The sequence below is a fragment of the Stegostoma tigrinum genome, chromosome 19 (genome assembly GCF_030684315.1).
Source record: "Stegostoma tigrinum isolate sSteTig4 chromosome 19, sSteTig4.hap1, whole genome shotgun sequence".
In the NCBI taxonomy this organism is placed as follows: Eukaryota; Metazoa; Chordata; class Chondrichthyes; order Orectolobiformes; family Stegostomatidae; genus Stegostoma; species Stegostoma tigrinum.
This window is the reverse complement of record NC_081372.1, coordinates 39,661,894-39,689,627: the sequence shown is the minus strand read 5'-3', so window position 1 is coordinate 39,689,627 and position 27,734 is coordinate 39,661,894. Positions and strand designations below refer to the sequence as shown.

The 27,734-nt window shown below is 45.3% G+C and overlaps 1 protein-coding gene and 1 long non-coding RNA gene across 3 annotated transcripts in view; one reads left to right on the top strand and one right to left on the bottom strand.

The window, feature by feature from the left end:
* Positions 1 to 27,734, top strand: part of LOC125461256 (ubiquitin-conjugating enzyme E2 variant 1-like) — a 96,130-nt gene that overhangs the window by 17,666 nt on the left and 50,730 nt on the right. The window contains exons 5-6 of one of the 2 annotated variants that reach the window (XM_059652825.1): positions 6,005 to 6,217; positions 6,904 to 10,479. In XM_059652825.1, the coding sequence (XP_059508808.1) occupies positions 6,005 to 6,217; positions 6,904 to 7,025 (335 nt within the window). In that variant the 3' untranslated portion in view covers positions 7,026 to 10,479. Of the gene's footprint in view, positions 1 to 6,004; positions 6,218 to 6,903; positions 10,480 to 27,734 lie in introns of those variants that run through there. The other variant, XM_059652826.1, reaches the window with a different exon arrangement.
* LOC125461257 (uncharacterized) overlaps positions 1 to 27,734 on the bottom strand; it is a 46,918-nt gene that overhangs the window by 15,188 nt on the left and 3,996 nt on the right. Inside the window, exon 2 of the long non-coding RNA XR_009446935.1 lies at positions 15,590 to 15,641. This is a non-coding gene — a long non-coding RNA (uncharacterized LOC125461257). The remainder of the gene's footprint in view (positions 1 to 15,589; positions 15,642 to 27,734) is intronic.

Sequence of the window (27,734 nt, the reverse complement as noted above, 5' to 3'; positions counted from 1 at the left end):
TTCTCTTGATGACATGTCCATCATGGGCCTCCTGCACTGCCACAATGATGCCACCCGAAGGTTGCAGGAACAGCAACTCATATTCCGCCTGGGAACCCTGCAGCCATATGGTATCAATGTGGACTTCACCAGTTTCAAAATCTCCCCTTCCCCCACTGCATCCCTAAACCAGCCCAGTTCATCCCCTCCCCCCACTGCACCACACAACCAGCCCAGCTCTTCCCCCCCCCCCCCCCCACCCACTGCATCCCAAAACCAGTCCAACCTGTCTCTGCCTCCCTAACCGGTTCTTCCTCTCACCCATCCCTTCCTCCCACCCCAAGCCGCACCCCCAGCTACCTACTAACCTCATCCCACCTCCTTGACCTGTCCGTCTTCCCTGGACTGACCTATCCCCTCCCTACCTCCCCACCTACACCCTCTCCACCTATCTTCTTTACTCTCCATCTTCGGTCTGCCTCCCCCTCTCTCCCTATTTATTCCAGTTCCCTCCCCCCATCCCCCTCTCTGATGAAGGGTCTAGGCCCGAAACGTCAGCTTTTGTGCTCCTGAGATGCTGCTTGGCCTGCTGTGTTCATCCAGCCTCACATTTTATTATCTTGCAAATTATCTTTGTTTTTTTTAACAACTGTGATTAGCAGTTCTGAACTTATCATTATTGTTCTGGACTAATCCAAAACTGTAATCAGGGTGTCAATACAGAAATCTATCAAACCAGTCTGTACATTTAAAAATCTCCTTTCTGCTTTTCTCATGCCCTTCTCTCCAAAAGAAAACAGCCACAACTAGTTCTTTGATTTTTGTAACACATTTAAATCACTTACTTGCTTTCTTTGGTGCTTCAGTTTCAAAATGTAGCATGGAATACAGAACAAAATAGAATATCTTGGGACAAAAACAGGAATTGTTGGAGAAACTTGGGTCTGGCAGCATCTATGGAGAGTGAAGCAGTTAACTCCAGAACAGGTCTGAAGAAGGGTTACTGGACTCAACGCTAACTCTCACTCTCTCTCTCCCCACAGATACTGACAGACCTGAGTTTCTCCAGCAATTTGTATTTGTTTTTATTTCAGATTTATAACATCTGCAGTTCTTTGTTTTATTTTAGAGTCTTTTGATCTACTTTATGGGGAGGCATTGGCCTAGTGCTCCTATTGCTGGACTATTAATCCAGAGACCAGAAGTAGTTCTGGGGACCCAGGTTCGAATCCTGTTGTAGCAGATGGTGGAATTTGAGTTCAATAAAAAACCTGCAATTAAGAATCTGATGACCAGGAATCCATTGTCAATTGTTGGAAAAGTCCATTTGGTTCACTAGTGTCCTTTAGGGAAGGAAACTGCCATCCTTACCTGGTCTGGCCTGGGTTCACCCTGAACTGTCCTCTGGGCTATTATGGATAGGCAGTAAAAGCTGCCTAGCCAACGATGCCCTCATCCTGTTAATGACTTTGACTCATGGGTGATAGTAGTGTGCTGCTTTGCCTCCCCTTTCGTCATGACCACAGGTAATCCTATATAAAAAGCTGGTACTGAAATGTTTTCATGCTTATTTAGATCAGGTTTGCAAAGCTGTTCAATCACTTTAATGTTTCAATGCCAGCAATTTCCCATGAAGATGTGTGTTCTTTTTGTATTGAGTTCTGCTTTTGATGAGTATGGAAAAATTTACCTAAGCCTTTTGTGCTAGTTATTATCAGCTGCTGTGGAGAAGCTCTGCAGGTGTGACAGACAGCAAAAGAGGTTTTCATCTCTCGCCAGAATTCATCAAGGCAGTATGTTCAGAGTTAACCAGGTAGAATATTTACAAATAGAGAGATGCAATGGATTGGAGACAGATTTTTCCCAATTTTTTTTTATGCAACTAGAACTATTAATTTTCCTTTAATAGCTAAAGGTGTTTGTTCCAGTAGGGAATATTTGTCGGCCCATTAATTCTAGCGTCAGATGTTCCAGCTGGGCTTGACCCAGGTCACAATGTTTTCAAATTTGTGATCACTAAAGGCTCAACAATAGGGGAAAAGCTGCAGTGGGAAACCAACAGCTGTCTTTTGTAAGTTATACATATCGACTGCACTGAGGCAGAAGAAAAATAACTAATTTTGGGGAAGGAGGTGAACAAATAGAGAGCTTGTAGCACTGTTTTAAATTCCATACCTCTTCATATTACAGGAGTCACCATCCCTTCACCACAGACTGTTAGTAGCAGTAATTTGTACCAACTGGAAGAAGCACTGCAGCAAATCACCAATATTCTTTGTAGAATCACAGAATTGCTACATTGCAGAAAGAGAACATTTGGCTCATCTGCACCGACCTTCTGACTGCATTCCACCCCCACCCACCCTACCCGAGAATTTACCACGGCTAGCCTTCACAGCCCTGGACACGACGGACAATTTAGCATGGCCAGTCCACATAACCTGTACATCTTTGGACTGAGAGGAAACCGGAGCACCCAGAAGAACCCCATTTAGACATGGGGAGAATATACAAACTCCACATAGCCAATTGCTCAAGGCTGGAAATGAATGTGGATCCCTGGTGCTGTGAGGTAGCAAAGCTAATTACCGAGCTACCTTTTCCTCACTTTGCACCTTCCTTGGCACCTTCCAAGCCCACAACCACGACTATCAAGGTCAAGGGTAACAGGCATATGACTTTCCCATTTAGTTACCCAGGCTCACTCAGATACTATATTACTATTCCTTCTGTCTTGCTGTGTTAAAATCCTGGAACTCCCAAACAGCGTACGGGTGTACCTACATCACATGGACTGCAGTAGGTCAAGACGACAGCTCATCATGACCACTTTCTCAACAGCAAATAATAATGAGCAATAAATATTCGCCAAGCCAGCATTTGCCACATGTCAAGCAAGGTTTTTAAAAATTCAAAGTGCAGCTAACTAAACCAAAATAGAATCGGACATAATAGGAACTGCAGATGCTGGAGAATCCGAGATAACAATGTGTAGAGATGGATGAACACAGCAGGCCAATCAGCACCATAGGAGCAGGAAGGCTGACGTTTCGGGCCGAGACCTTCATCAGTCTAGGCCTGAAATGTCAGCCTTCCTGCTCCTATGATGCTGCTTGGCCTGCTGTGTTCATCCAGCTCTACATCTTGTTAAACCAAAAGAGAACTTTTTTTTATTCTTATTTACTGTTTGATAAAATATTGCTTGTTTTAGAATGTTAATATATTGCCCCCTACACCTCTATCATAATCTAAATACGCAGTCTTCTGGACTCCCCTTTATCATTCTTTTTACTTCCTCAAAAAGTTCTAATGAATGCATAAATGATTTTCCTTTCAGAAAACAGTACTCTGCCTGATTTTTTTTTTTCTTAATTTTCCTGCTTCATCTCCTTCAGTACTTCATTCAAGCAATTTCTATCATAGGGAATTATACTAACTGGCTTATAGTTTTGTTTTCTATGAAGTCATTATGCCTCTGTGTAGCAGTAAAAAGTAATAGATTTTGTAACAACCAGGTGAAAGGCGTAAGTTGCCTCTGCAGTTGGCTACTTTAAAAAAAGTTCACTTGAAAAAGGAATATACAGTTCAGATCTTTTGGGTATCCTTGAGGTAAAGGAATTTAACTTGAGACTATAGTTGGTTAATTTGTTTCTGGGATCATCAGAACAAAATATTTGTTATTCTAAATTCCATGTCCAGATGCCTCTTTCCAATCCATGTTGCCAATGGCAGCTTTCCTAGAGAGAGAGTTTTCAGCCACTCTTTGTGCTGCTTGTGGCATTTTTATCTCTGTTCTTTGTCAGAAACAGCCCCTTGTAATACACACTTGTTTGGAAATTCCATCTCAGCAGAAGTTCTGCTTTTAGGCCTGCTAATTGCAGGTTGATTCCATCTCTAACATTTGAACGTCCTCAGAAATATAAATCAATTCGAGATGAGGGGCATTTTGCACATCCCCAGGGGGTTTATTGGTTGTTTTCATTGCCTTTGGATAAAACATTTAATTACAGTTGGCTGCCTCTTGTCTAATCTGCATTACTTTCCTGAAATTTGGCCAGTTATATGCTTTAAGTGATGTCTATGGCCATGTGAAGTCAGTGTTTTTGATCCCTTTATAAAACCACTTTCAATCCGTGAAAATCCCAGGCATTAAATTGGATGATGGAATCAGAAATCAATAATCTACGTTTTTGTAACTTGCCAGCTTTGTATAAATAGGTGTCTTAAACATTCCTCCTTTTAAAGCAGATTTTCATTTATGTTCATCTCCTATTTTGTTTCTCTAGCAATTCTCCAGGAAATACTACAAAATGAATAAACATCCATGTTTAATTGCTGATGAAGTTGGTGTTTCCTCTTGCAACTTAGTTTTCTCAATACTACTTTTTTCCAGTGAATTCAGAAATTCCTTTTACAGAATTAAAGGAAATGAAAATAGCCAGCCCTCCCACTTGGTCTCCAGCTAAGAGCTGGATCTCTCTGCTGTTGCAACAGTCAGTGGAAGGCACTATTTTTAACCATCCCATTGGCAAAAATGTCTAGTCATCATGCAATGCAGCCTTTGGCCTGTATGATTAAAGAGGAACGTGTAGGGTTCCTGAGCAAGAACCTGAATTATTCTACACTTTCTTTGAATGACTTGCTCTACTGCCTTTTACGAAAGAATATAAAGAACTACTGTCAGATCGTTAACCCAAAACCAACTTTTGATGTTGGAGGTCTGAAAACAGTACACCTTCAGTCCCTAAAATCCAGATGTCAGACTCTGCCTCTATTCAGTCCACAGCAATGAAAGTATCTGTTATGATTAACATTCAAAATTATTGCTTAAATGCAATGTGACATTGGTGTGTTTGGTACTTGATTAAGCAAATTTGATATCATCCCACTGAATTTAATGTTTCTTCAATTTAATACAATGGATGTTGTTTTAAAAATTCTTTTGTACTTCCTCATTTCACAGTCCGAAAATTACTGAAGAGCACCACCTGCAGGGTTATTGGGTGCTTTGAGGCTACATAAATATCTTGTTCATTTGTTGTCTAACACACAGTTTTCTAACAAGTCACTTGCAAGTTTTGATATTTTTCAGTAACTCATAGGGAATGGCAAACCTAGCAATATTATTAAATGCCTAAAGGTTTCAATTGAATATTAATGTAATCCGTTCATTCACATTTGATAGTAATCTAGGATACATGGTTTAATCAGCTTGAAGGGCGAGGGGATCACATTTGTTGCTTACAGCATAAAGGTTCCTGCTTTATCTGAAATCCTACTGATGTGTGTTGAAGAAAGCCAGAACTTGTTTAGGACATTATTCAAGAACTATTCTCAATCTGTGCAAAGGATGATGATAGATGGAATACTTCAGTTTTAATGAGTGCAACATAGAGATGAGGAGTAAAAATGGACACATCCTTTTTGAAAAAGGATGCAATGTATGCAGTTCTGTAGTTTTGTATTCATATTAACTCTATCATGTTTTATATGTTCTTGGTATACCGTGCTACATTAGCCTTCTTTTGATGGCTCTTTTTTAAGCAGGTTGAAGAAGTTTTGATGAAAGTTAGTGTCCTTTACCTCCTAGGGCATAAAATTCTGAAAATTCACTCTGTCTAGATATTGGCTTTTTCAATACTTGCTCCGACAATGGTTAGTAAATTGGTCACAAATCTTAATGGCGTGCTGATTTTGGTAAGATTTGCAGTCCTATTTAAACTACTTGTATAAAGTAAATAGTGATTTTAAAAAATGCTTTCATGTTATTGTATAATGTAATATATTTACAATTTCAAAACATTGTTTGATATCTGAGATAATAAAATGTGAGGCTGGATGAACACAGCAGGTCAAGCAGCATCTCAGGAGTGCTCCTGAGATGCTGCTTGGCCTGCTGTGTTCATCCAGCCTCACATTTTATTATCTTGGAATCTCCAGCATCTGCAGTTCCCATTATCTCTGATTGTTTGATATCTCTTGTCTTTCTGATTATCACATCTAATAAAAATGTTTCCTTTTACAGAAGCCATGCATGGTATATATCCCTGGGAGTGCTATGTCTTTTCTGTTGGATTATTTGTCACATTAACCAACCAGATTCACAAATGGTCTCATACATATTTTGGACTTCCATCATGGGTCTGCGTTTTACAAGACTGGCACATTATTTTACCCAGAAAACATCATCGTATTCATCATGTGTCTCCACATGAAACCTACTTCTGTATTACCACAGGTCAGCAACTGGTATCAGTCAGCTGCATGTATATGCAGTTGATGTAAAGTTAACCTCATTTTTGCTTTCTACATTCGTAGCAATGGAACCACATTTCTAACAATCTGGTTTCTGGAGAAAAGGTAAAGACAAGGGTTAATATGGATATTAATGTTGGAGTTCTTTCAAACCCAGAGTAGGTGTTTGGAATTCACTACCCAGATTTAATCGAAGTGGAAACTCCTTAACTTGTTTAAAAGGAGCCTTGACTTGCATCTGAAACAAGGCTAACAGATCAGCTATTGGAAGGTAGGATTGGAATGAGCAACTAGTTTATTCACTCAGAACAGAGATGGACTGAGTGGCCTTTTTCAGTACTGCACTTTTTCTGTGGCCCTTCCTGTGAGCTACTCCTGTAGCTTGAAACCTGGGAAGAAGGTGCTGGCTGATCTTGAAGACCATTTGATTTGTAATTACTGAAATGTTAGGAAAATACAGATTAATGCACAAAATACATCAGTAGCTATTGGTATATTTCACTAAACCAATATAAAACGAATACTGTATGAACCTAAGTTATATGTCCAGATTCCCCACTAGTTCAAGGTAGCATGAAAAAAATTTTTCATAATTCTTCTACTTTATGATATTCTGACCAACCTTTTTAAAATTGAGTTGAATAATGTTTATATTTTAATATTTTTAAGGTTGGCTGAACTATCCCCTGGAGAAGATAGGATTCTGGAAAACTCTAGAGGGCATTATTGAAGGATTAACTGGAAATAAACCCAGAACAGATGATTTCAAGTGGGCTCAGAAAACCAAGTAATATCTTGCCAATGTTTTGACTTTTTAAACTACTTTTTGCCAACTAATTGCACCAGCCAAATCTATGACTGCAATTTGAAAATTATGTACCATGGAAGTGCATTCTACACCTAAAATAAGGACTCAACTGAAGATGTTTGGAACTTGAAAGCATTTGAATCGTAGTCCTTTGTAGCCATTTGTTTTTCAAATTAATATTCACATAGTGTAATATGAACACCATTTGTGTTGCACGTGATGTTGAAGTCTATAGAAATGTTTAGGGACACAATTGTATAGATATGGAAATATTGGTATCTCTTCTGGGGATGGAATTGCTACAAAGTTGCAGTGTCCATATGGTGCTTGCTTGTTTGTGTACTATAATATTGAAAAGGCCTTAAAATAACTTGTTTGCCAGAATTATTTAACTTTATTTTGAATGTATATACATATTTAAAATGTACAACTGCACAGTAGTTATTGTTGAATTTGAAGTCCTACTTTACAAGTGCTTGCATATCGTGTCAGGCAATTTGACCTTTGTCTTTAGGACAGCTGCTTAAAATAAAGGACAAATTTCACTTTATTGAGGAGTGGCTCAATATTAATATTTCTAATAGCTTCCATTCCACTGTCTGGTGTCTTACAATATAGATCTGTTGTGGAAGCGTTAAAAAGCCTTAAACCAGAGGCATTTTCACCACCAGATTCTAAGGCATTTTAAGACCTGGGAATATAAACTCCTTTGCACATAATGAACGATTTTACTTTTTATTGATTTTTTTTCAGTACCTGTGTTCAGTTTTGTGTATTTTTCTGGCTTCAGTTATAATTGCCAAATAAAAAATTGAGCCATTCCAAATATTTGTAAATGTGTCAATTAAGGTTATGTAATCAAGGAATATTTGCATTCTACGGGACAATTGCTTGTATAGTTTAATACTGCACCAATAGTGTAACTACTGTAAATAAACCCAAGGCCTTCTATACTGACTACATAGTCTGCCTCATTAGAAATGTTATCATGACTTCATTAATGGGATGAGCAAATTTGCATAAATTATTGGCTTTGCTCACTAATTGCAGTAAGGGAATTATTTTTAAGAGTGTTAAGTTCATTAGATTTTTACTATAAATTGTGCATTTAGTATTTATTGTATATGTATGTATACAGTTTTCTAGCTGGAGCTCTGTCCTGAGTTCATTACCTCCTATCTACATATTATTGGCTTGCTATTTTGTCCTCCCCATCCTCACCTTCCCCAGAACACTACCCTCTCCACTTTTACTTCTATCTTCTCGGTAATTTTTCTTTTCCACTGTCTTGTCATAATTCCAGGCATATAGTTTGCTTCAGGGTCTGTTTTGGCATTTTCTGAAGGGACCACTGAGCCCATCCCTCTTACCAATACAATTTCTCCTTTCTCTGGCATTCCTATCCTACTTAACTATATCTGTCAGTTCCACTTTGGACTCTTGCCAGTTGACCAACGATCTCACCTCCACATCCACTTCCATACTATCTATTAATTCTCAGTGGATCCCTTGATATCCATGACATTATTCCCATTTGTACTGTACTGACATCTTTGATTTTATTGGAATTTCCCTCTTGCTAAAACTTCCACTCCAGTTTGTACTTTTGTGTTGCTTACCCCAACTAGTATGCTTGTGGTGGTGTCCCTTTCTCCAATCACACTTTGGTCTCTTCCTCTTCTCTTGCTTCCAGCTACTCATGTTATTCTGCCTCTTTTTAAAGTTACTGTTGGCTAAAGATCCTCCTTGCTTCCGCATTCATAAAGTGACGCTTCATCTTCAATGCATGTTTTTTGTCTTGGCTGCTTTGTCTAAACCAAAAAACTCACTCCTATTTTATCCAACAAGCCCCCTAATTTGTATTGCAATGCATGGTTAAGTAGTGAATTCTTTTAATTTGTAATTGTGCAATGACAGTAATTTGAAGACTTGTGTGTTCAGACTGCATGCGAAGTGTCAGGTTCCTGTGCTGTCATGTGAAAATTGATCTACTTTCACATCAGATTGTGCTCCTTTACCATTTCCATTCTAGCTACATCCTAACTTCTCCAGTTCAAAATTCTGAATCTTTAAATCCTTTCATGGCTTTGATTCCAACCTTTTTCTAGTGCTCGACTGCTTCCCCCCACCCTCAAAAAAAAACCTTTTTCCCCTGAACTCTATTCTTGAAACGTTTTTGTTCTGCCCCAGTATTTTACCAGGGATGGTTATGCTTCAGCTATCCAGACCTCCATTCTCTGGAATTCCCTTCTTGACAACTGCCTCCCTACCTCTTACCCTACCTTAATGCTTTCATTATATTCATCTCATTATCTTAATCAAACATTTGGATGAGTCCTGCTATTTTTCTTCCCCCGCCAAGCATGACCTGAGGGCCTTGGTCTCTTTTTTTCCCTGTGTAAAAGATAGTATATAGATGTATGGTGTTGAACATGTATTTTTTATTTTGAAAAAAAGAATTTAAAATCTTACTGTTAGCTATAAAAGGGAATCAATGTGAATAATGTCTGTCTCTACTTTCATGAGATTAAACTGAAATGCTTTTACCTTGCCAAAACAGTATATGCAGGGCTTGTACTGAACTCAGTAAAACTGATTTTTGTTTTACTAATCTATCCTTCCACAGTTTAGCACGATTTCAATACCTATACCTGACTGTTGTTTATCGCTGTATTCTAATTCCAGTCCCCACAAAACAAATCCCTGGTCAACCATACTTTTAGTTCCTTTTAAATTCATTTTTCAACTTAGTGTGATGGTTACCACTGATATATTTAAATGCAACTGTTTATGGTCTGCAAGCTGGTGATCGTTTCATTACACAGTACCAATATATGAATAAACATTAAAGGCTGTCAAACAAAAGACATTGGAACAAAATCTTTTGCACACACACATTCGGTGAAAGAAACTGAATCTAAACATTTGATCTGAAATGATTAGTTTTCCTTTGTGAACTTTCAATTAACTATGTAAAACATGAGCTAGTGAAATGTGCATGGCTGTGCAGGGTCTGTAGCTACTTTTAAAAGAAGCATTTCCACTTAAGTTATGACACTAAATGGAAGTTTTGGTTTAAAATTACTTTTGCAATTAGAGCTATAACAAAGCTTAGAACCCTGCAAGGCACAGTCAGTTTAAAAAGCTGATCACCTTCTGGCTTCTTTTGAGCTCGATCACTGGAAGAATTCTGGCTTCCTAGTTCTGATTGATTGTACTCCTTTCAACTCAGCACCAATTTCTGAAGCTTTGTGTCCATAAGCTGACCTCCAAAAGCTAACAACTACATTTTAGGCTGCAAATGCCTATTCCTGGTAATTTTGTGTATTCTGCTCATTATTATTAGCTTGTAGGAATAATAAATGTGACATGTATGGAAAACATGTAATTTTATAACTTGTGAAGTAAAATTGAAAAATAAATTGATCAAATATAAATTGTTTAGTGATCTTTACTCTCCCTTATCGGATGAGGAATGTTGCTATTTCTATTTTTTAGTGAAAATCTTTTTGCAAGGGTTTTTGCTTTTAATGTGACCACAGTGAAAGCTGGTAAAACTTGAGGGTTTAGTAGCATCTGTGGAGTTAAACAGTTAATGTTTTGAGTACAGTATGATTCTTCAGAACTGGACTCAATGTTTATGCTGTTTCTCTTTCCACAATTGCTGCCTGACATGCTGAGCTTTACCAGCATTGTTTGTTTCAGATTTCTAGCACCTGCAGTATTTTGATTTCCAAAACAAGTATTTCAGGATAGTGTTTTTTTTTAAGAGGCATTAGCTTGTGCACCTAGATGTCTATTAAACAGGTTTAATATTACAGTAAATGCTAGCTTGGATTAGATGCCTTTCCTTTGGAGTGCAGTGTTTCAGTAACCAATATCTTAAGCATCTTTGCCCTGAAAAGACATTGTGCTGAGGTCACCTTTTATAAATAATTCCAATATTTCAATTCTGCCTTTGACCTCATCTATTATTTGCAGCCAAATTTTTGGCTTATTCTCAACCTTCTCAACTTTTATCATATGAATTCATTTAAATACCTCAGTCATTGTACAAGTGAACAAAATCAAAACGTTAGAGAAAACTTGGGTTGAGCGGTATCTGTGGAGAGAAACTTAACATTTTATGTGCAATAACACTTTGGATGTGGGAAAAGTCACAACTTCTATGTTGAAGAGTGGGTTGGGACAAGTGGAACAGTAGATAAAGGTTATTGGTGATCAAAGTGTCATAAAACAAAAGTCAGATTTGTCATGGCTGTACAGATAATAGGCATGGATTCAGAGCAGGGGTGGAAGATAGAATCAAGATGAACTCTTGACTAAAATCAGAACCATGAAAAACAAGAATCCATGAGAATGGTTGGAATTTGTGATGGCAGATGAAAATAAGGCTGCAGCTCAACAAGATTCACCACCACCACCTTGGGGACGAATAATTGACATTACAGTGGCAATTAAATAAGATTTTGTAAAAAGGGGCTACAACAGGAGTAAGGTGACATCATGCACGGTAATACTGTGAGGGACTTTTTAAGCAGGTCTTCACCTTAAACACCTTCAAGATAGAAAAGCTTGAACAGGCACCAACAGGTTCAAGAACAGCTGCTTCCCTGCTGATATGGACTCTAAGTTCAAGTAATGTTGATCTTGCTTTGCAGACCCCCTGTGCAGTGTAACATGTATGCCTTATTGTCTAAGCATTTTGTGCTTTGTATGTCCTTGCTTATTATGATCTGCCTGCTTGCAAACAAAGCTTTTCACTGTACTTGGGTACACATGACTACAACAAATCAAATCAGGAATAGCAAAGTTCCCAACTGACCTGTGTTCTATAAATCTTCCTCCATCCTGAGAAACACATTAACCACTGCTTTATTTTCCCTGTCAGCCAATTTCATCTCCATTTTGTCATTATGACCTGTGGATTGGAAGGAATAATGTTGCTCTGTTGTATGACATCAGCAAATTCCTTTCAGATGTCTATGTACACTACAACAACTGCATGCTCTCATCAACTGTCACTGTTACTCCAAAAAAAAATCCAGCATGTCTGTTAAACATGGTTTTCCCTGGAGGAATTTACACTGGCTTTCCTTAATTTGTTTGTGTGACTAAGAATTTTATTCTGACATTGCTTATGAAAGTTCTCCCAGCCAAAATTAGACTGACCAGGTTATGGTCACTGGGTTTATCTTTACATTTGCAATTTTCCAGTCTTCAGACACCAATTGAGTCTAATGACTGGAAAATTATGAATTTGCAATTCCACTCTTGCTGTAGTACCCTTTGCATCTCATTTGGTCCTTTGTGTTTTACCAAATTTAAACATAAACAACATATTTAATACTCTTATCAATTTTAAATCTTTCTGGTGTGCGAAATTGTTTTATGGTGCTGTGGCGGTGTCTTTTTTCTCTCTGGGCCAGAATCATGGGTTTTGAGAGTCACGTGAGAACTGTCTGGCCATGGAAGCTGTGCTTTTTAATGTTGCCAAACAGGTTAGTTGTCAGCCTTATTAACCCTTCTAATGTGCCTGATAAGTGGGGAGAGTGGGAGCGTTTACAAGTTAGTCGAGCTGCAGCAGAAAGCACATAAGCATAGACTAAACTTGCCAACTCTTTGAAATATGGATAAGAAAACAGACACTGCTATTAACCTCATTAGCCTTGGACTGGATATCATTTCCTTGATATTTATTTAATAGCTCAGCTTTCTCATTTGCTTCCATGTCTACATTTTTCTTCATTTGTGAGACATGGACACTGCCAGCTGGTCCATAATTTATTGCCCAACTCTAGTTGCCCTTGAGGTTGTAATGAGCTGCTTTTTGACTGACTGCAGTCCATCTGGTATAGGTACACCCACTATGTCATTAGAGAGGGTGTTCCAGAACTTTGGCCCAGCAACATACTTCCAAGGCAGGGTGATGAGCAGCTTGGAGGGGAACTTCCAGGTTGTTGTGTTCCCACATACCTGTGTCACTTGTCCCTCCAGTTAAGTGTGGTTGTGGGTTTGGAAGATACTATCTATGGAGCCTATGTGAATTATTGCAGGGCATGTGTAGCTAATGTGCATCAGTGCTGGAGGAACTGGACTTAATGCTCTGCCCTGAACGGTGTCAAGCTTCTTGAATGTTTTTGGAGCTATACTCATCTAGGTAAATTGAATTGTACCTCCGGCATTGCAGACTCCTGAGGTGAGTTACCCGCTGGAGGATTGCTATCTGTTCTTGTGTTCATAAAATTTGTACGGCAAATCCAGTTATCATCAGTATTAACCTTAGGATGTTGATGGTAAGGATCAGTAATAGTAATCCCACAGAATGCTAATAGACAATGGTGAGATTCTCTTCTGTTGAAGATGGTCATTGCCTGGAACTTACATGGCATAAACAGTACTTACTACTTGCCAACCTGAACCTGGTTATAATCCAAATTTTGCCACGTTTGGTTAGAACGCCCAGGGTGGAAATATCAAATTCAAGGGGATGGGGGTGTCGTAGGTTTAAGGTGAGAGGGGAAATATTAAAAAGAGATGTGCAAAGCAAGTTCTTTTTTAACAGAGGGTGATAGGTGCCTGGAATGTGCTTGTATGAGAAACAGATACCATATTTAAGAGACATGTAGGGAGGTATGGATTGTGTGTGGGCTGATGGTATTAGTTTAGAATGGTGTCATGGTCAGCACAGACATATCTGGCCAAAGGGCTTGTTGCTGTGCTGTTCTGTTCTATGTTCGATGACTGCGTCAGTATCTGAGTAATTGCAAATGGTGCAAAATATTGCTTTAATTATCAGCTTGGTTGGAGCAGTGATAGGAACGAAGCCGGCCTTGGGGTGAATGGCAGTAGCAGAGACTCCAGATAAAATCCTGAGGGCTGGAGCCTCGATGAAGCTCAGTTGGAATAGCAGCAGAAGCTGGAGAGAAGTGGATCGAGCTCAGTCCATGTGGGAGAGGAGCGGATTGTGGTTAGCTGGAATAGGTAGAACCTTCACTGAATCCAGAGTCCAAGCTCCAGAGGTGATGTCATGATGCAAAAGTGACATGGGACAAGAGGAATGGCTGCTCGGGAACCTGCTTTTGAGTCTGAGTGAGTCATGCCAGGAGGGAGAGTGTAAAGTCCTTAATTTTGCAGTTTGTTAGGAACAGAGACAGAGGACTCTGATTTGGCCATTAGTGGGAAAGATTTGGTAATTAGTTCCTGGTTTTTTGTTTGTGGTTGATTAAAGTTCAAAATGGCAGGACAACTCAACCCAATGGAATGCTCCTACTGCAATATGTGGGGAATCAGTGACACTTCCTATATGAGTGGAAAGATATTCAGCCGCAGCTCCTGACTGGCCACATGGAGCATCAATGAAGCTGAGAACATTGCGGATAGCACGTTTAGTGAGCTGGTTATACCACCAGGAAAGGCTTCACAGACAGAGAGGCATCAGGTGACCACCAGGAAGACTAGTAAGGATGGGTTGGCAGTGCAAGAGTCCCCTGTGGCCATTCCCCTCTCAAACTAGACCGTGTTGGAAACTGAGGTCAAAGTGAACATAGGCCCCATAGAAAATGAATCCGGGGAGACAGTAATGCGAAACAAGGAAAAAGCAGAGAAGTTAAATGGGTATTTTGCATCAGTCTTTACAGTGGAAGACATTTCTGACATTCCATCAATACTAAATATGAGGGAGGAATTAAGTAACATCACCATTGTTAGAATAGTAGTATTAGACAAGCCAATAAGGCGAAAGGCAGATAGATCCCCTGGCCCTGATGGCTTGTATCCTAGGATCCTAAAAGAGGTAGCTACAGAGATAACAAATGCATTGTTGTAATTTTCCAAAAATCCTTGGACTTTGGAGAAGGATCAGAGGATTCAAAAACTGCCAATGTGATAACTATCCCAAAAGGGACAAGCAAAAACTGGATAGAGGTGTCGATTCATACAGCATGAAAGTAGACCCTTTGGCCCAACTTCTCTGCCAACCATTTTTCCTAATCTAAACTAGTGCCATTTTCCTGCATTTAGCCCATTTCCCTCTTAAGCCTTTCCAATTCCATGGACTATCCGAATGTCTTCTAAATGTTGTTAACTGTATCCGTCTCTACCACTTCCTCACTCCACACACATATTGTCTGTCTGCCTGTCTGTCCGTCTCTCTCTCTCTCTCTGTCTGTCTTCTCCACCCCCACCCCACTCACACTCACTCCTCCTCTGCATGCACACACGTGAATCTGTATTTGCGGATACATTTTATTTTGTTCAAAAAGCACATAATTTATAGACATTCGGTCAATATGGCATTTTATAAATTTCTACTTTGGAATCAGACTGGTTTTATTTCTAAACTAAAACACAAACAGATTCTAAACAAGGCTTCACTCCTAACATAAAAACTAAAAGAACTGCAGATGGTGTAAATCAGGAACAAAAACAAACTTGTTGGAAAAGCTCAGCAGAACCTAAATAGAAAGTGGGACATAACACCAGCGCTTCATCGGAGGGTCACTGATGATGTTACCTAGAATGGTGATGAAACGTCTGAAAACTAACCTTCCAGTTCAGCGAGCAAACTCATTCAGCAGCTCAGCAGTTCTGGCAGCATCTGTGGAGGAGAAAACAGAGTTAATGTTTTGGGTCCAGTGACCCTACACCTAACATGCCTTCTCCAACCTAAAATGTCACATCCTCTTTACACCGATTAGAACCTTTAGTTTGCTCAGGACTGTGACTTGAAAGGAATTTGAGGATTTACAAATACAAATTAATCAACTAAAACCTTCTGATTAAAGATTTAGGTTTGTTTAACAATCCACAGTATCTTAGGTTTGTTCAATAAATCCTCATCAGTACTGTGAACCTTTGATCTTTTACGTATAAATTTGGCATCTGATACTACCTCTCTCACTAACACCTGAAGAACAACTGAGGTTCCGAAAGGTTGTGATTTCAAATAAACCAGTTGAACTACAACCTGGCATTGTGTGATTCTGACCTCTTCTTTACAATGATAAAAGCTTTAGTTCTCTCGTGACAGTGACTTCGAAGGAATTTGGGGGTATACGTTTATTAATCAATTAAAACTTTCTAACTGATTACAGATTTAACAGCAGCTTAGGTCTGTGTCCGACACTACCTCTCTCACTAACACCTGAAGGAGGAGTAAGACCCTGAAAGCTTGTGTTTTCACGTAACCTGTTGCTGTTGTGTGATTTCTGACCTTATCCACCCCAGTCCCAACACTGGTACTTCCACATCACATCTTATTCATGTCCCTGGTGATTTTATAAACCTCTATACGGTAACCTTTCAGCCTCTTAAACTTCTGTGAAAATGGTCCCAGCCTATCTAGCCTTTCCTTACAACTCAAACCCTCCAGTCCTGGTAACATCCTTGTACATCTTTTTTACACTCTTTTCAGTTTAGTGATATTATTCCGAAAGCAGGATGACCAGAATTGTACCCAGTACTCCAAATGTCACCCCACTGTCTTATACAACCATAACATTACATCCCAACTCCTGTACTCAGTGCTCTGACTAATGAAGACAAGCGTGCCAAATGCCACCTTTATCACCCTATGATGCCATTTTCAAGTAACAATTTCTCTGTTCAACAATACTTCCCAGGCCCTACCATTAACTGTGTAAGTCCTGCTCTGGTTTGTCTTACCAAAATGCAATTCCTTGCATTTATCTGAATTAAACTCCATCTGACATTTGTCAGCCCACTGGCCCAGTTGATCAATGTCCTGTTGTACTCTCGCCTGAATGGCCTACCATCTATTCTTGAAAAAGTATTGAAATCAATTATTAAGGAAGTAGTAGCAGAACATTTGGAAATAATAATCTAATCAAGCAGAGTCAGCATAGCTTCATGAAAGGAAAGTCGTGTCTGACTAATTTATTACAGATTTTCAAGCAAGTCTCAATCAGAGTGGAACAGACAGCTGAGCACGGTGTATATTTAAGGCTGAACTAGATCGATTCTTGATCAGTAGGAGAATCAAGGAATATTAGGAAAGGTCAGGAAAGTGGCATTGAAGAGTGTCCGATCAGCCACAACCTTATTGAATGGCTGAGCAGGCTCAAAGAGCCAAATGGCCTCCTCCTACTGTTCCTATTTCTTATGATCTTATGGTCAGCAACTTGGCACTTCTAGCTAAAGAATATCGTAAATCCTTCTGCCTTATCTTTTGCACTGATGTGCTGCGCTTCCTCATTGTTGAGGGTGGAAATATTTTGCACACTCTTTCTCCAGTGAGTTGTTCAATTGTCTATCATCATTCACAACTGGGTTGGTTGTGGAATTGCAGATTCCACAAAAAAAACTTCAGAAGCTGGCATTCTGAAATTAAGACAGAAAAGGCTGGCAAAGAAAAACATAACATTTCATGTCCAGTATCATCATAATATAGTATACCATGCAGGCATTGTTCTGGGTGCTCTCAACATAAGCAGACTCAATTCTTTCTTTCTCCACAGATGCTGCCAGGCCTGCTGACTTCCCCAGCACTTGCCCCTATCTTGTTGGTAATGGTAGAGAATGGAAGCCATACTGGGCCATGAGGTTACAGATTGTGTTGAAGTAAAATTTCACTGCTATTGGTGGCCCACAGTGTCGTATGGATACCCAGTCTTGAGTTGTCCAAATTTTTTGAAGTCTATCCCATATAGAACATTGATAGAGGCACATAACATTATATAGGATATCATCAGTAATGATGATGAGACTTTGTCTCCACAAGAACTGTGTGGTAGTCACTTTTACTTGTCCTATCACGGAGAGATGCATTAGCTACTGGCAGACTGATAACAATGAAGTCAAATCTGTTTTCCCCACCATCTATCGCAGACCCAGTCTAACAGCTATGTCTTTTGGACACAACCTTCTTGGCCAGTAGTGATGTTGCTGAGACACTCATGGTAAAGGACATTGAAGACCCACATCGAGAGCACATTTTCCACTTCTGCCTTTCTCAGTAGTTCCCCCCAAATTGTGTTCAATATACAGAATTATTAATTCATCAGCCAAGGGAGGTAGGGTACATGATATCAGCATAGGGTGTCCTTGCCCATGTCTGAATTGATGGTGCCATATCTTATGGGTTTGTCATACTGACAGGATCATACATGTTAGGCTGTTGCTGGACTAGGATATGAAACATTACTGCCAATTTTGGCATGAGCCCGTTGATGTTAGTAAAGAGGACTTTACAGGGTCAATAAGGCTGAATTTTCTGTTATAGTTTTTGGTGCTTTGCTGACTCTAAATGATCCATCTGGTTTCACTTTTATTAATTTCAAAACTTGAGTTTATTCAAAACAAAAATCTTTCTGTCTATATTGTCTCAAATGCAGTTCAGATCTGTAGAGTAGCATATCAAAGAAAGAAAAACATCGGAGTTTGACTCTAAACAAACCAAAGACATCCCTTACAGATACAAGATTATATTTACATGCATTCGCACCACTGGGAAGGTCTGATAACTAAATGATTTCCTATTTAACTTCGGTGGAAAGACCTCAGACAGTGCCTCTGCAGCAGCTGCCCCAAGCTTTAGCATGTCTCTCAACACGTGGTCCTGGACTTCAGAATGTGCCAGCCTGCTGTACTTGGTTGAGGTCAACTCCTTGTTCTGGAAGGCAAACAAGTTTTGGGCAGACCAAAGAGTGTCTTTCACCAATTTGATGGTCCTCCAGGCATAACTGAGTTTTGACTTGGTGTGTGTACTAGGAACAGACTATACAGCACAGAGTCCGCCATCACAGAGGTGCTCAGGACTGAGCTCGACAAAAACCACTCCATCTTTTTTTAGACTTCCTTTGCAAAGGAATGAGATATATGACAGTCTCAAAGCCCCCACAGCTGCTCTGAGGGCAGCTCACGGAGGTGCAGACATACTGGGCACACGAGAAGGATCTTATAGATAGTGCCCTTCTCATTGCCAGCTAAGCAATGTCATAATGCTTAGTCCTGAAGAAGGGTAATGCCCAAAATATTGACTTGACCTTTCCTCCAGATGTTACCTGGCTTGCTGTGTTCTTCAAGCCCCTGTTTGTCTACAATGTCTTGGTGCTTGTTGGAAAGTCCTGGTGATGAGGCATTCTGCCAAATAACTTTGACAAACTGCTCAGGGAACCACATAATAGGATCAACTGTCTCCTTTTCCCACAGGGTCTCAAGGGCACCTCGTGCTGACCATTTCCTGACGGACTTGTGGTCGAAGGTGCTTTTCTTCGCAAATTTCTCCATGAAGGACAGGTAATATGGAACAGTCCAACTTGCGAGTTTTGAGAAGATTTGTAGCTCAGGTTGAGGTTCTGGATGTGAGTCTGCTCGCTGAGCTGGAAGGTTAGTTTTCAGATGTTTCGTCACCATTCTAGGTAACATCATCAGTGAGCCTCCGACGAAGCGCTGGTGTTATGTCCCGCTTTCTATTTATCTGGTTAGGTTTCCTTGGGTTGGTGATGTCATTTCCTGTTCTTTTTCTCAGGGAATGGTAGATTGGCTCCAAATCAATGTGTTTGTTGATGGAGTTCCGGTTGGAATGCCATGCTTCTAGGAATTCTCGTGCGTGTCTCCGTTTGGCTTTTCCTAGGATGGATGTGTTGTCCCAATCAAAGTGGTGTCCTTCCTCATCTGTATGTAATGATACGATATGACCCACTATCATTAGTATCCTTACGTACAGATGAGGAAGGACACCACTTTGATTGGGACAACACATCCATCCTAGGAAAAGCCAAACGGAGACACGCACGAGAATTCCTAGAAACATGGCATTCCAACCGGAACTCCATCAACAAACATATTGATTTGGAGCCAATCTACCATCCCCTGAGAAAAAGAACAGGAAATGACATCACCAACCCAAGGAAACCTAACCAGATAAATAGAAAGCGGGACATAACACCAGCGCTTCGTCGGAGGCTCACTGATGATGTTACCTGGAATGGTGACTAATTGTCTGGGAACAAACCTTCCAGCTCAGTGAAACAGCTTACATCCGGAACAAAATAAAGACCCACTCTTTTGTGGACCGAGAGGAGGAGAGCGCTGTGTTGGAGGTGGAAGGAAGACGTCGGGTTGGCTGTGTACCCTTGCAACCGGTGGATCTTAATGCTGGTTTCGGCTGAACGCTGGTTCAGGGGAGCAGCCAACCTGCAACGATGGCTGCGGCAAGTGCTCGTGCCCCAGGTCAGGGGGTCCGGAACACCATCCGTGTTTCTGTAAGGAAGGTGGATGAAGGTGCACCTGTGGACCGCACCTTCTTCGTGAAGAGGGTCCTGTTGGGCTGTTGTGGGTTCGCTGCTGCGGACATTTACTGCCTGCAGGATTTCCCCGGAGGAGGTTTTTACGACGTGACCTTCCGGAGTGCCAAGCTTTGCGAGCGCTTCCTGGAGGTTTTCAAGGAGAAAGGAGGTGAGGGCCCCCTCTCTGTATTGACCGCTGTCCCGCTGTTTGTGATGCCAGCACAGAGGAGCCGTATGGTGACTGTACACATGTACAACCCGCATGTGCCAGCAGTTGATGTCCTGACCTTCCTCGGAAGGTATGTGAAGGTGGAAGGGGACCTAACTGACATCGTGGACCCCTTTGGCATCTGGACGAGTAAGAGGCAGGTCAAGGTGACGCTAAGGATGGGCGCAGACGGGAATGTCGCACACCCACCGTCCAGCTTCGCGATCGGCGGGAGCAAGGGCTACCTGACCTATGCAGGGCAACCTAAAGTCTGCCATGCCTGTGGTAGGTCAGGTCACATGGCGGCCGACTGCAAAGCCACCATCTGCAGGAACTGCAGGGAGGAGGGACACCTTGCAAAGGATTGCCCACGAGAGAGAAGCTGCAACCTTTGTGGGGAAGCGGGCCACTTCTATAGGGCATGCCCGCGGCGGGGTACCACCTACGCCCAGGTCGCCGGCAGGGGAAATGCGGGGCCAGCCCCCCCGGAGGAGAGGAAGGCACCAGGGCCTAGCAAGGACCCCACTAATGTGCAGGAAGGCCAGGCCGTGCAGGAGGGCCCAGCCCTGCAACATGGGCCCGAGGCCAGCAAAGCACCCCTGCAGGCTCCGAACCCCCCCGACAACCCGGAGCCAACGGAGGCGTCGACAGGCGACCCAGGGGAGTGGACAACAGTCCGGAAAGCGAGGAGGAAGGTGCGTCGACGGGCCCAGGAACCGCAACCATCAGGCGGGAAGAGGCAGCTACAGGGGGGCTATAAGATCTCCTCTGAGAAGGAGGATTCGGAGAGGGCCCACCCGAAGCAGAAGTTAAAGGTCTCGAGGGGGAAGGAAAGCAGCACCCCGCTTCCAGGTGACGGGAGGCGTCCTCAGGCTCCCTCCGACACCCAGTCACGTGCCGCTGGAGCACTGGAGGGCCCCCCGGAACTTCCAGGCGGGAAGGAGGAAACAGCGCGTCCCCAGCCTGACCCGGAGCCGGACCCTCCTGCCTCCGCACCCCTGACGGGGGGATGCCACCCGGAAGGCAGCACGGACGGTTTCCTGAGCCCGGAGAGCGTCCAGCAGTTAGCCCGGGCAATGGGCATGAAGGGACAGATGGAGGGGCTGGACCTTGGACTTGGGGAGGGTACTGCGGTCACTGCCCACAATGGGGGTACGAATTACGAGCATTAATGTGCGCAGCGTCAAGTCAACCGCGAGATGTGTGTCCACGTTGGCCTATCTGACCACCATCAAGGCGGACCTCCTGTTTCTGCTGGAGTGCGGGATACCGCACCTCGGCAGGTACGGGAAATGGTCCGGCGCCTGGACCTGTGGGCCTTCGATCTGGTCGGGGGGTAACGACTGTCGCTCCTCGGGCCTGGCTATTCTGCTGCGGGGGCGCGACTTCACCATCTCTCAAGTTCAGGAGGTGGTGGGGGGGCGCCTCCTAGTGGCTGACATCACCTACAGGAATGCTCCCCTGAGGCTGATCAACGTGTACGCCCCAGCGGTACGGAGTGAGCGGTTGGCCGTACTGCAGCGGCTTCCACCCCTGCTGGCTACGTCCAGGCCGGTCATCCTAGGCGGAGACTTCAACTGCATCATTGATGCAGATGGAAGATCCGGCGTGGGGACAGCGGGCGGGGAGAGTCAACTGGACGTCACGTCCAGATTCCTGATGGGCACGGTGAAGGACGCCAAGCTGCTCGACGTCTTCAGCACCCCTGCAGACGGAGCGCAGCAGAGGTACACCTGGTCGCGGCCAGACGGGTCTATCCGCTCAAGGATAGACTTCCTGTTTGTGTCACGGACGTTCTCGGTCAGGTCCACTGGCGTCGAGCTGGTGTTCTTCTCTGACCACTGCCTCCTGTTGGCCGACTGTCACTTACAGGACGACCAGCTGGCCGGCAAGGGGACGTGGAACCTCAACACGACTCTGTTGACCCCAGAGAACGTCGAGGAGCTTAAGAGGGAATACGCCGGTTGGAGAACCGTGAAACCCCTCTTTGAGTATCCAGGCGACTGGTGGGAGACGGTGAAGAAGAACATCAAGAGGTTCTTTGTCCTCGAGGGTGTTCAGAAGGCAAGAGAGAGGCGGGGAAAGATGTCGCGACTCCAGAAAAGAGTGCAGAACCTGCTCCTTCTGCAGTTGATGGGGGGTCGATGTCACGGAGGACCTCCGCGAGGTGAGGGGCCAGCAAGCCTCGCTCTTCGCCGCGGAGGCCTCCAGGATAATCTACCGGTCGAGGGTCCGCTCCATGAAGCAGGATGAGACATGCTCGCGTTTCTTCTTTCAGAAGGTGCACAAAGAGAGCTCTGTGCTTAGCCGGCTGAAGGAGGACGACGGCTCGGTGACGTCGTCTCGGCTCGACATTTTGAGGATCAGCAGATCCTTCTATGCCGGACTGTACGACACGAAGCCCACGGACAGCACGGCCTCCGAGTCGTTCCTGTCGTCTATCACGGAGGTCTTAGATGACGGCACAAGGGAGTGGCTGGACCGGCCGATATCCCTGGACGAGCTGGCCACAGCCCTCAAGTCCTTGCAGAGGAATAGGACTCCCGGAAGCGACGGCTTACCGGTCGAGCTGTATTCCGCTCTGTGGGGCCTGGTCGGCCAGGACCTGCTGGAGGTGTACGATAGTGCGCTTCGGGCAGGGGAAATGTGCAAGTCCATGAGGAAGGGCATCATCACCCTCATTTAGAAGAGCAAGTGGGAGAGGGAAGAAATTAAGAATTGGCGTCTCATTTCACTTTTGAACGTGGACTACAAAATCCTGGCCAAGGCCATAGCCAACCGGGTCAGGTCTGTCCTGGAGTCAGTGATTCACCCTGACCAAACCCGTGCTGTGCCGGGCAGGAAGATTGCTGAGAGCCTCGCGCTCATCAGGGATACGATCGCCTACGTACAGGACAGGCGGGTGGACACCTGCCTCGTCAGCCTGGACCAGGAGAAGGCCTTCGACAGGGTCTCTCATGCTTACATGAGGGACGTCCTCTCCAAATTGGGGTTCGGGGAGGGCATCCGCAATTGGATCCGGCTGCTCTACGTCAACATCGTTAGCGCAGTCTCGATCAACGGGTGGGAATCAGACAGTTTTCCTGTTAGATCTGGAGTCAGGCAGGGCTGCCCACTCTCTCCTGCCTTGTTCGTGTGCTGTGTGGAGCCCTTCGCCGCCTCCATCAGGAAGGACGTGAGCCTGAAGGGCGTGACTATCCCAGGCAGCGGAGGCCTTCAGGTCAAGACCTCCCTGTACATGGACGACGTCGCCGTCTTCTGCACCGATCGTCGGTCGGTGAGTAGGCTGTTGGACATCTGCGGCCAGTTTGAACTGGCCTCGGGTGCCAAAGTCAATAGGGGTAAGAGCGAGGTCATGTTCTTCGGGAACTGGGACGAGCGCTCCTTCAACCCCTTCACCGTCAGGACAGACTACCTGAAGGTGCTGGGTGTTTGGTTTGGTGGAGCTGGGGCATGCACTAAAACTTGGGAGGAGCGTATCGCCAAACTGAAGCAGAAGCTGGGCAGGTGGACGCTCCGGTCCCTCTCCATTGCAGGTAAGAACCTGGTTGTCAGGTGCGAGGGGCTTTCGGTGCTGTTGTATGTGGCGCAGGCCTGGACTATTACCTGGACCTGCGCCGCTGCGGTCACCCGGGCCATCTTCCGCTTCATTTGGAGGTCGAGGATGGACCGGGTCCGCAGAGACACCATGTACAAAGACATGGGAAATGGGGGAAAGGGCGTACCGAACGCCACCCTCGCCCTGACGGCTACCTTTGTGTGCGGCTGCATCAAGCTGTGCGTAGATCCTCAGTACGCAAACACCAAGTGTCACTACTTACTGAGGTTCTACCTGTCCCCGGTGTTGCGAAGGATGGGCCTGGCCTCGTTGCCGCGGAACGCTCCGAGTAGTTGGACCGTTCCGTACCACCTGTCCTTCGTGGAGAAATTTTTGAAAGGAAACACCTTTGACCACAAGGCCGTCAGGCAGTGGTCAGCAAGTAGTATCCTCAGGACCCTTCGGGAAAAGGAGAGGGTGGATCCCGTCGTGTGGTTCCCCACGCAGACTGCCAAAGTCGTTTGGCAGAATGCCTCATTGCCAGAACTTTCAAACAAGCACAAGGACATTGCTTGGCTGGCGGTGAGAGGGGCTCTGCCAGTGAGATCCTTTATGCATGCCCGGAATCTCTGCGCCACCGCACGCTGCCCTCGAGGTTGCTGCGGGGGGGACGAGACTGTCGATCACCTCCTTCTGGAGTGTGCCTATGCGCAGGAGGTCTGGAGGGGGATGCAGTGGTATTTGTCGAGGTTCGTCCCGAGCAGCTCCGTGACGCGGGACTCCGTGCTCTACGGGCTGTTTCCGGGGACGCACACCGAGACCAACATCAACTGCGCCTGGAGGACCATCAATGCGGTGAAAGACGCTCTTTGGTCTGCCCGCAACTTGCTGGTCTGCCAGCTGAAAGAACTGACCCCGACCGAGTGTTGCAGACTGGCGCACTCCAAGGTCCAGGGCTACGTGCTGAGGGACGCGCTAATGCTTGGGGCAGCCGCCGCCAAGGCGCAGTGGGGAAAGACCACAGTATGAGCCCCCTCGTCCAGAAAAGGGAAAGGAATCCTATCTGGTAACTGGGCCTAGCTGGCGCCTTCCCCAACTGGTCAGGGGGCCAACTGGGACTGTGCGGGGTGACGACTGCCGGGGCGGTTTCTTTGCTTTGTTTTTTTTTCTCTGTTTTGTTTTCTTTCCTTTAGTTGGTGTACGTACCCCCGGGTAACCCGGAGTGGCTTGCATGACTGGGTAGGTGTATAAATGTTTTATTTTTTGTACATTCTATGACTAAAGTATATTTTTTCAAATTAAAAAAAAGTGACTAATTGTCTGGGAACAAACCTTCCAGCTCAGTGAACCAGCTTACATCCGGAACAAAATAAAGACCCACTCTTTTGTGGACCGAGAGGAGGAGAGCGCTGTGTTGGAGGTGGAAGGAAGACGTCGGGTTGGCTGTGCACCCTTGCAACCGGTGGATCTTAATGCTGGTTTCGGCTGAACACTGGTTCAGGGGAGCAGCCAACCTGCAACGATGGCTGCGGCAAGTGCTCATGCCTCAGGTCAGGGGGTCCGGAACACCATCCGTGTTTCTGTGAAGAAGGTAGATGAAGGTGCACCTGTGGACCGCACCTTCTTTGTGAAGAGGGTCCTGTTGGACTGTTGTGGGTTCGCTGTTGCGGACATTTACTGCCTGCAGGATTTCCCTGGAGGAGGTTTTTACGATGTAACCTTCAGGAGTGCCAAGCTTTGCGAGTGCTTCCTGGAGGTTTTCAAGGAGAAAGGAGGTGAGGGCCCCCTCTCTGTATTGACCGCTGTCCCGCTGTTTGTAATGCCAGCACAGAGGAGCCGTATGGTGACTGTACACATGTACAACCCGCATGTGTCAGCAGTTGATGTCCTGACCTTCCTTGGAAGGTACGTGAAGGTGGAAGGGGACCTAACCGACATCATGGACCCCTTTGGCATCTGGACCAGTAAGAGGCAGGTCAAGATGACGCTGGGGATGGGCGCGGACGGGATCATTGTACACCCACTATCCAGCTTCGCGATCGACGGGAGCAAGGGCTACCTGACCTACGCAGGGCAACCTAAAGTCTGCCATGCCTGTGGTAGGTCAGGTCATGTGGCGGCCGACTGCAAAGCCACCATCTGCAGGAACTGCAGGGAGGAGGGACACCTTGCAAAGGATTGCCCACAAGAGAAAAGCTGCAACCTTTGCGGGGAAGCGGGCCACCTCTATACGGCATGCACGCTGCGGGGGACCAGCTACGCCCAGGTTGCCGGCAGGGGCAATGCGGGGCCGGCCCCCCCCCAGAGGAGAGGAAGGCACCAGGGCCCTGCAAGGACCCCACTAATGTGCAGGAGGGCCAAGTCGTGCAGGAGGGCCCAGCCCCGCAGGATGGGCCCGAGGCCAGCAAAGCACCCCTGCAGGCTCTGCTCCCCCCCGACAACACGGAGTCGATGGAGGCAGCAACAGGCGACCCAGGGGAGTGGATGACGGTCTGGAAAGCGAGGAGGAAGGCCAGCCGGCGGGCCCAGGAACCACAACCATCAGGCGGGAAGAGGCAGCTACAGGGGAGCTATAAGAGCTCCTCTGACGAGGGAGATTCGGAGGGGGCCCGCCCAAAGCAGAAGCTTAAGATCTCAAGGGAGAAGGAAAGCAGCACCCCGCTTCCAGGTGACGGGAGGCGTCCTCAGGCTCCCTCCGACACCCAGTCACGTGCCGCTGGGGCCCTGGAGGGCCCCCTGGAACTTCCAGGTGGGAAGGAGGAAACAGCGCGTCCCCAGCCTGACCTAGAGCCGGACTCTCCTGCCTCCGTACCCCCGATGGAGGGATGCCACCCAGAAGGCAGCACGGACGGTTTCCTGAGCCCAAAGAGCGTCCAGCAATTAGCCCGGGCAATGGGCATGAAGGGACAGATGAAGGGGCTGGACCTTGGACTTAGGGAGGGTACTGCGGTCACTGCCCACAATGGGGGTACGAGTTGCGAGCATTAATATGCACAGCGTTAAGTCCACTGCAAGAAGTGTCCACGCTGGCCTACCTGACCACCGTCAAGGCGGACCTCCTGTTTCTGCAGGAGTGCGGGATACCGCACCTCAGCAGGTACGGGAAATGGTCTGGCGCCTGGACCTGTGGGCCTTCAATCTGGTCGAAGGGGTGACGACTGTCGCTCCTCGGGCCTGGCTATTCTGCTGCGGGGGCGCAACTTCACCATCTCTCGAGTTCAGGAGGTGGTGTGGGGGGCGCCTCGTAGTGGCTGACGTCACTACAGGAACGCTCCCTGAGGTGATCAATGTGTACGCCCCAGCGGTACGGAGTGAGCGGTTGGCCGTCCTGCAGCGGCTTCCACCCCTGCTGGCTACGTCCAGGCCAGTCATGCTGGGCGGAGACTTCAACTGCATCATCGATGCAGTTGGAAGATCCGCCGTGGGGACAGCAGGTGGGGAGGGTCAACTGGACGTCACGTCCAGATTCCTGATGGGCACGGTGAAGGATGCCAAGCTGTTCGACGTCTTCAGCACCCCTGCAGACGGAGCGCAGCAGAGGTACACCTGGTCGAGGCCAGACGGGTCTATTCGCTCAAGGATAGACTTCCTGTTTGTGTCACGGGCGTTCTCGGTCAGGTCCACTGGTGTCGAGCCGGTGTTCTTCTCTGACCACTGCCTCCTGCTAGCCAACTGTCACTTACAGGACGACCAGCT